At 49.3% G+C, this 9,738-nt stretch overlaps 1 protein-coding gene across 1 annotated transcript; it reads left to right on the plus strand.

Annotated features, from left to right (window-relative positions):
• Window positions 1–5,902: 5,902 nt before the first annotated feature.
• LOC123764881 (activating transcription factor 7-interacting protein 1-like) lies at window positions 5,903–7,375 on the plus strand. The gene has a single exon (XM_045753078.1). The coding sequence runs from the start codon at window positions 5,903–5,905 to the stop codon at window positions 7,373–7,375; it is 1,473 nt and encodes a 490-aa protein (XP_045609034.1).
• Window positions 7,376–9,738: the final 2,363 nt, after the last annotated feature.

A 9,738-nucleotide genomic window follows, 5' to 3' on the forward strand; every position in this document is an offset into this window, starting at 1 on the left:
GTAACTACATCATTAGGTAACTACATCACTTGGTAGCTACATCACTTGGTAACTACATCACTTGGTAACTACATCACTTGGTAACTACATCACTTGGTAACTACATCATTAGGTAACTACATCACTTGGTAGCTACATCACTTGGTAACTACATCACTAGGTAACTACATCACTAGGTAACTACATCACTAGGTAACTACATCACTAGGTAACTACATCACTTGGTAACTACATCACTAGGTAACTACATCACTAGGTAACTACATCACTAGGTAACTACATCACTAGGTAATTACATCACTAGGTAACTACATCACTTTTTAACTACATCACTTGGTAACTACATCACTAGGTAACTACATCACTAGGTAACTACATCACTAGGTAACTACATCACTAGGTAACTACATCACTAGGTAGCTACATCACTTGGTAACTACATCACTTGGTAACTACATCACTAGGTAACTACATCACTAGGTAACTACATCACTAGGTAACTACGTCACTAGGTAGCTACATCACTTGGTAACTACATCATTTGGTAACTACATCACTAGGTAACTACATCACTTGGTAACTACATCACTAGGTAACTACATCACTAGGTAACTACATCACTTGGTAACTACATCATTAGGTAACTACATCACTTGGTAACTACATCACTTGGTAACTACATCACTTGGTAACTACATCACTAGGTAACTACATCACTAGGTAACTACATCACTTGGTAGCTACATCACTTGGTAACTACATCAATAGGTAACTACATCACTTGGTAACTACATCACTAGGTAACTACATCACTAGGTAACTACATCACTTGGTAACTACATCACTAGGTAACTACATCACTAGGTAACTACATCACTAGGTAACTACATCACTTGGTAACTACATCACTTGGTAACTACATCACTAGGTATCTACATCACTTGGTAACTACATCACTTGGTAACTACATCACTAGGTAACTACATCACTTGGTAACTACATCACTAGGTAACTACATCACTAGGTAACTACATCACTAGGTAACTACATCACTAGGTAACTACATCACTTGGAAACTACATCACTAGGTAGCTACATCACTTGGTAACTACATCACTTGGTAACTACATCACTAGGTAACTACATCACTAGGTAACTACATCACTAGGTAACTACATCACTAGGTAACTACATCACTAGGTAACTACATCACTCGGTAACTACATCATTAGGTAACTACATCACTACGTAACTACACCACTAGGTAACTACATCACTAGGTAACTACATCACTAGGTAACTACATCACTTGGAAACTACATCACTAGGTAGCTACATCACTTGGTAACTACATCACTTGGTAACTACATCACTAGGTAACTACATCACTAGGTAACTACATCACTAGGTAACTACATCACTAGGTAACTACATCACTAGGTAACTACATCACTCGGTAACTACATCATTAGGTAACTACATCACTAGGTAGCTACATCACTTGGTAGCTACATCACTTGGTAACTACATCACTTGGTAACTACATCACTAGGTAACTACATCACTTGGTAAGTACATCACTAGGTAACTACATCACTTGGTAACTACATCACTAGGTAACTACATCACTAGGTAACTACATCACTAGGTAACTACATCACTAGGTAACTACATCACTTGGAAACTACATCACTAGGTAGCTACATCACTTGGTAACTACATCACTTGGTAACTACATCACTAGGTAACTACATCACTAGGTAGCTACATCACTTGGTAACTACATCACTTGGTAACTACATCACTAGGTAACTACATCACTAGGTAACTACATCACTAGGTAACTACATCACTAGGTAACTACATCACTAGGTAGCTTCCCACTTCATCAGCTTCCGGATGCTGCTCCTTCAGGCGCCACAACAACGCTGTTAACCGGGGTCAGAGCCAAGAGCCTGCTAGGTGCACTCTACCGCTTACTCTGCACTCCCCCGTCACGTCAGGGTCAGCCCACACCGAGCATCTACTGGCCAGCGTTTTTGGGGTCCTGGCGCGACCATTGGGGCGGCAATTTTCACTCCCAAACTACAGACCCGCGCTGCTCTTCCAGCGACGTTCTCCTGCCCACATCCCTCGACGGAGTCTTCAGTCTGTACTGTCACGCTGCCTCACACACGGCCACAAGATGATGTGTCTGCCGGCAAGTGGCAGCCAATGAAGGCAACCGGGCTGGTCTAGACACAGCGTCCTTGCGTGTAGTGCTCCCAACACCAAGCACCAGACTAAGTGCCGAGTGTGAGCATCTTCTTGGGCCCCGCTAGTGACCAATGACCATCACTAGGGGCCGGGCTCCAACCGTCACAGGCTGGTCGTATGCGGTGGCCCATGCATCGTCTTCTTTCTTCCTTCTTTTTTCTCTCTTCTCTCTTCTTTCTTCTTCCTTCTTTCTCCTTCATCCAGTGGGGTCGTCGACAGGACAACCTGGGGGTCCACTGGGGTCCAACGGGGTCGCCTAAAGTTGGTAACCGGCAACATGGGGTCCAACGGGGTCGTCTTAATAATAACAGACAACCAGAGTCCACCGTAGTCAGCTTGGGGTCCACTGGAGGTTGCCGTGCGAGGATGACAGGCAACTTGGGGTCCACTGGGGTCCGTTGTTGATGAACCGATGGTAATGGACCGGACTGGGGTCGTTCTTCTTCCGCAACCAGTGGGGTCGTCGACAAGACAACCTGGGAACCGCTGGGGTCCTGATGGTAGTGGAACCTCGTCATCTGGGGTCCAATTTTGGGTACCCCGGTGATATCTACTGAGGACAGCCTGAGAGGCTTATCCTCCAAGAGTGCAGACTGGGATCGTACTTGAGGCGTGACTGAAGGTGTCACACTTGAAGCCTCTGTGTGGGGAACGACCCGAGGGTCGTCCCGGGGTCCGTCTGGACCTGTAGTGCCCCACCACGGGTCCACAGCTGGTCGGTGGACGTCTGCATGAGGGATGACCTTGAGAGAAAGTACTGCTCCGCCCTGGTGGTCGCGGAGGTTGTTGGTAGTCAACACTCTCGTCCTCCCCTGGGAGTCTTCAAACATAACTCCTCCACTCCAACCTGAGAAAAGAGTGTAAGAGCCACATTATGCTGTCCAGGACCAGGTGTCAATAGTTAAATGTGCTAACACGAGCATAGTCTTCCCTAAGCCAAGTATAGTCGAGCGCTGGACTGACTGATCTTTAAAACCTAACATAATGAAAATTAACTCCACAAAAGCTACACCTGTAGCTCTGAACTTCTCCCACATTTAACAAAATACACAATAAATCCCTTACACTATGAAAAATCTTAGCCTGACATTTAATTTCTAGGTTGCTAATGCTAGATACTTAATCTAGGGACTATTCTAATTCACTTTAAGATTAACTCTCGTGGTGATTAAATCTACGATTGTTCCTGGGTAAGCTACGCCTGCTAACTACGTCTGACCCGCCCTTGGGGAAAAACATCCAACACTAGCAGCCGTCCTTCCTAAGACACAATTCACGACCAGAATGTTTGAGGTCAGTCTCGCTGCCAACATGACCCCCTCTATGATGATAACTCAGCTACACTCTAGGTGACGAAGCACCGTCTGCGGCCTTATCGTTAAGATCTAGAACTCGAGGCAACTCCATGTACCTCAGAAATGTATCAGTAAGCGTCCTTCACTGATAATTTCCCAGACAACCTGCCGAACAGATTGCTGTACAACCTATAACTGGGTTGTACACCCCTGGAAGCTATGAAGAGAAACGAGAACTAATTTCTGTCCATAGATTTCAGAGCGAAGCGCATACCCCAAACTTTCTCTAGTTTCCCGTATGTCGCACTAATCATAACACTTAAAATACGTGTGGCTCCGAGCAACGAAATCGCGAGCCCGCTTAGTCCTACGCTTATTCCCTACACTTAATTATATACACTAGTATACACAGCAAGGCCAGTGTCACCAACACCGCCTCACTAGACTGCTTCATACACAAGCAGCCTCTTACAGAATGATAATCTCAAAATTACCACTAAGTTTAACCAAAACTTATAATGATTCTTTAATTTCAATGAAAATTACTCTACATTTTAATGTATGGCACACGTGATGTTAACAAAATCGCCAAACTCGCGAATTGAAATGAAAATCGCCAATGTAAAACTCGCCAAATTAAAATCGCGAAAATCGCCAATATTCAAGTCACTAAGTTTCTCTACTAGTAGCTGGTCCGAGCTCAAGACACGTGAGTCGAGGATAATTAATATCCCACCGCTGCCACCATTGTAACGGGGGGGGGAGGATGTTCGTGAAATTGGTATAAGTGAAGTAAAGGTAGAAGGAGGAGAGGAGGAAAGAGGGGATGGGTAGATAGAACATGGGGGAGGGGCGAGCGCAGAAACTGAGGTAGAGAGAGAAGGCGATCGGGAATAGAAAACGGGGAGCGAACGGAGGGAGGGGAGGCAGGAGGGAGAGAATGAAGGAGGAGGAGTAGAGTGATGTAGGAGGAATAAGAAGAAAGGGGAGAGTAGACTGATTTTATTCTATCTATACTCTATGATGTTATTACTCTAAGATGTTCTGAAGTTTGCTGCCACCACCTGTCATTGAATCTAAATGCACTTCCACTTAAACAATGCGACAGGAACACTGCTTATTTTAGTTATCTCTCACGTGTTCATCAAGATATCTCTCTAGCCTTAACTCTTACTTGTGGGGACATTGATTCAAAAAGAGGACTGAACAAAAGTCAAGTTTGTTATTCTACACATAGATGTTTATTACCAAATTATTTCATTGTTCCAAATTCCAGCAATTGATATTTAACACTGACATTTTATTATTTAACACAATATTGACCAAATTAAAAAAGGGGGGGGGATCACCCACTCCATACACGCCCACACCATACATGGCTAAATGGTTCAGCTCGTCACCACTAAGACACCCAATCAAGACAACGCATTACTGACACTCTTACCTCACAACTCAGACGGATACACCCTGAGGGTGCCTGGAGTGTCACCTGTCAGGGTGAGGAAGACTGGCTGGTCACCTTCTCTCTCTGTAAGGCGGTCGCTAACTGAAAACTACCACCCATCTCTCTGGCCGAGCCAGGGTGGGTACTCTCGCAAGCCAGAACAGGGCTTCTTTGTTCAATAGGACTAGCCAGGCCGGTCCACTCCTCCACTACCGCAGCCTCCTCACCAACACACACCCACACGCACGCACACACACACACACACACACACACACACAATTACAACTCACAATTATACATGAAAGAGTGCAAAATACTTGCACTGTTACATAGGGTGGGTGGAGGTGGAGGGGAATATTCACGTAGATGGACTGGGGGTCAGCCCCATTGCACCTCTTTAAGGCGATTCGGCTCCTATAGTGACCCCTCTTATAGAGTATGTGGTTTTGAAATTGTATATTAACCACACTGTAACCACGGGTTACAAGTCCAATAACCCGACTTCTTAATAGCAGGTCGTATTTTGACGTACAGTCTTCCTCGGGCCAAACATCGTCCTACTAGATAAGGTTAAGTAATTAGTAATCCCTGATTACTGCAGTGAGACACAAAACCTCCACTTTTTTTAACGAATGATTCCAACGTTGCTATATATTGTAAATAAAATATTTTCTTAATTAAGTTACTTATTTTACTGAATTCATTGACGATAAAATCTAACTTGGCTTGGAGAAAAATGATTTCGATAAGGGATTACCTTGTGTTGTTGTGGGAGTTAATAGGAGAAACTTCTCCTTGGCTGCTCTGTGGTGTTGGGGTCAGTTTGGCTCTCATTGGCTTGTGTTTCTGGAGCTTATTGAAATTCACTAAGTTCAGAAACGTGCGCTAGAGCCATGACCAAGTCTAGATGCTTACCCTGATCGAGGGCGAGACCCAGGGCGGCGACCTGATGTCTGAGGAGGACATCCAGGGCGGCGACCTGATGTCTGAGGAGGACAACCAGGGCGGCGACCTGATGTCTGAGGAGGACAACCAGGGCGGCGACCTGATGTCTGAGGAGGACATCCAGGGCGACGACCTGATGTCTGAGGACACCCAGGGCGGCGACCTGATGTCTGAGGACACCCAGGGTGGCGACCTGATGTCTGAGGACACCCAGGGCGGCGACCTGATGTCTGAGGACACCCAGGGTGGCGACCTGATGTCTGAGGACACCCAGGGCGACGACCTGATGTCTGAGGACACCCAGGGTGGCGACCTGATGTCTGAGGACACCCAGGGTGGCGACCTGATGTCTGAGGACACCCAGGGTGGCGACCTGATGTCTGAGGACACCCAGGGCGGCGACCTGATGTCTGAGGACACCCAGGGTGGCGACCTGATGTCTGAGGACACCCAGGGCGACGACCTGATGTCTGAGGACACCCAGGGTGGCGACCTGATGTCTGAGGACACCCAGGGTGGCGACCTGATGTCTGAGGACACCCAGGGCGACGACCTGATGTCTGAGGACACCCAGGGTGGCGACATGATGTCTGAGGACACCCTGGGCGGCGACCTGATGTCTGAGGACACCCAGGGTGGCGACCTGATGTCTGAGGACACCCAGGGTGGCGACCTGATGTCTGAGGACACCCAGGGCGGCGACCTGATGTCTGAGGACACCCAGGGCGACGACCTGATGTCTGAGGACACCCAGGGTGGCGACCTGATGTCTGAGGACACCCTGGGCGGCGACCTGATGTCTGAGGACACCCAGGGTGGCGACCTGATGTCTGAGGACACCCAGGGTGGCGACCTGATGTCTGAGGACACCCAGGGCGGCGACCTGATGTCTGAGGACACCCAGGGCGACGACCTGATGTCTGAGGACACCCAGGGTGGCGACCTGATGTCTGAGGACACCCAGGGCGACGACCTGATGTCTGAGGACACCCAGGGTGGCGACCTGATGTCTGAGGACACCCAGGGCGACGACCTGATGTCTGAGGACACCCAGGGTGGCGACCTGATGTCTGAGGACACCCTGGGCGGCGACCTGATGTCTGAGGACACCCAGGGTGGCGACCTGATGTCTGAGGACACCCAGGGTGGCGACCTGATGTCTGAGGACACCCAGGGTGGCGACCTGATGTCTGAGGACACCCAGAGCGGCGACCTGATGTCTGAGGACACCCAGGGCGGCGACCTGATGTCTGAGGACACCCAGGGCGGCGACCTGATGTCTGAGGACACCCAGGGTGGCGACCTGATGTCTGAGGACACCCAGGGCGGCGACCTGATGTCTGAGGACACCCAGGGCGGCGACCCCGTCATCGAGGACACAGACCACAGCAATGTAGTAAGGTGTATTCCCGTCCCCGCCTCTAAACGGTCGTAAGTAGTGGGGAAGAAAGGGGGAATTCATCGAAAATTATAGATGGAATTCAACGTTGTGATTATGGTCCCACCCAAGGAGTAACTAGACGGAGACGTCACCGTAGAGGGCTCACTTCCCAACGTAGAAAAAACTTTGGAAAGGATAAAGTTGCTAACCAACTATGCCTCCGAAGAAAACCCAGAGTCTGGAACCTTTGACACTCCCCTCGGCGATGAATCCGGACTGGACAACGTTATCCAGTCCATATATTTCCCCGTTGAAGACCGGACAAAACTAATTGGTCGCAAATAACGGTTTTTAAAACTTATTGAAAGGTAGTGTAAGGTAAAACTCCACGTGCCTGATAAGGGCGATCTTAAAAACGAGATCACCATAGAAGGTCCCCAACAAAACATTAATACGGCCGTGGAAAAAATTAAAATTTTGATAGGCCACTGAACTACCATTGACGCTTTCCCACACGACCACACGGAAAGGAGGAGAGAGGGGGGGGGGGGGGGGGGTTGAAGATTTTATTTTATTTTTATTTTTATTCCCCTTTTTCTTAATGTGTGATTCTCATGTTGGTTGTGTTTCTACATTATTCTCGGGCTTGTTACAAGTGTGTTATTACGCACCTCTCCCGAGTTGATGTGTGCGCGCAAGCCCTTACGACACTGTGGCACTGGGAAGGGATCTGGGTAAGGATTTGGGATGGGACGGTGGGGGAAGGAATGGTGCCCAACCCCTTGGACGGTCGGGGATTGAACGCCGACCTGCATGAAGCGAGACCGTCGCTCTGCCATGGTGGTGCTGGCGAGGTAAATTATCTGATGGTCCAGGACGCCATCATGATGGTCCAGGACGCCATCATGATGGTCCAGGACGCCATCATGATGGTCCAGGACGCCATCATGATGGTCCAGGACGCCATCATGATGGTCCAGGACGCCATCATGATGGTCCAGGACGCCATCATGATGGTCCAGGACACCATCATGATGGTCCAGGACGCCATCATGATGGTCCAGGACGCCATCATGATGGTCCAGGACGCCATCATGATGGTCCAGGACGCCATCATGATGGTCCAGGACGCCATCATGATGGTCCAGGACGCCATCATGATGGTCCAGGACGGCATCATGATGGTCCAGGACGCCATCATGATGGTCCAGGACGCCATCATGATGGTCCAGGACGCCATCATGATGGTCCAGGACGCCATCATGATGGTCCAGGACGCCATCATGAGGGTCCAGGACACCATCATGATGGTCCTGGACGCCATCATGATGGTCCAGGACGCCATCATGATAATCCCTTGCCTTCACCCCCTTCCCCAACATGGGCTGGGCGGTAGAGCGACGGGCTCGCTTCATGCAGGTCGGCGTTCAATCCCCGACCATCCACAAGTGGTTAGGCACCATTCCTTTCCTCCCGTCCCGTCCCCATAACCCTATCCCGACCCTCCACAGGTAGTCTTAATGGCTAGGCGGGAGGCACATCAACCCAGGGTTCGACAGGTGGTGTAATGAGACACAAATGTATGTAGAAACAGACCAAAACAAATGAGAATCATATAACACGGAAAGGGAGGAAAACCCCGTATGTGAACGATTGTTAGTTTGTTTAGGTCCATTACCACTACAGGGGGTGGGGGGGGGGGGCGCAGGGGGGGGGGAGGAGCTTAAGATTTAGGCCCTTACGTCACATGTCAAGTTAAGCTCCTCGGAGGAGGAGGAGACGCTGTGTTTGGGGTTCACAGCTATCAACGTCCCCCACATGTAGACAACACACCATCAAGCTACATACTGCACGCTCTATGTGGACGACCGTAGTAACATCCTTTGATGAGTTACAACCCATCATATGAAGATCTTGTTGGCGTCTTGGCCATCTTGTTGGCGTCCTGGCCATCTTGTTGGCGTCCTGGCCATCTTGTTGGCGTCCTGGCCATCTTGTTGGCGTCCAGACCATCTTGGTGGAGTCTTGGGCCATCTTGTTGGCGTCCTGGCCATCTTGTTGGCGTCCTGGCCATCTTGTTGGCGTCCTGACCATCTTGTTGGCGTCCTGGCCATCTTGTTGGCATCCTGGCCATCTTGTTGGCGTCCTGGCCATCTTGTTGGCGTCCTGGCCATCTTGTTGGCGTCCAGACCATCTTGGTGGAGTCTTGGGCCATCTTGTTGGCGTCCTGGCCATCTTGTTGGCGTCCTGTCCATGTTGTTGGCGTCCTGGCCATCTTGTTGGCGTCCTGGCAATCTTGTTGGCATCCTGGCCATCTTGTTGGCGTCCTGGCCATCTTGTTGGCGTCCTGGCCATCTTGTTGGCGTCCTGGCCATCTTGTTGGCATCCTGGCCATCTTGTTGGCGTCCTGGCCATCT

This window comes from Procambarus clarkii, unplaced genomic scaffold (assembly GCF_040958095.1).
Source record: "Procambarus clarkii isolate CNS0578487 unplaced genomic scaffold, FALCON_Pclarkii_2.0 HiC_scaffold_596, whole genome shotgun sequence".
NCBI classification, from domain to species: domain Eukaryota; kingdom Metazoa; phylum Arthropoda; class Malacostraca; order Decapoda; family Cambaridae; genus Procambarus; species Procambarus clarkii.

What these genes read in the sequence shown, in the direction of transcription:
- LOC123764881 (XM_045753078.1), top strand. Translation starts at nt 5,903, where the DNA reads ATGCTTACCCTGATCGAGGGCGAGACCCAGGGCGGCGACCTGATGTCT.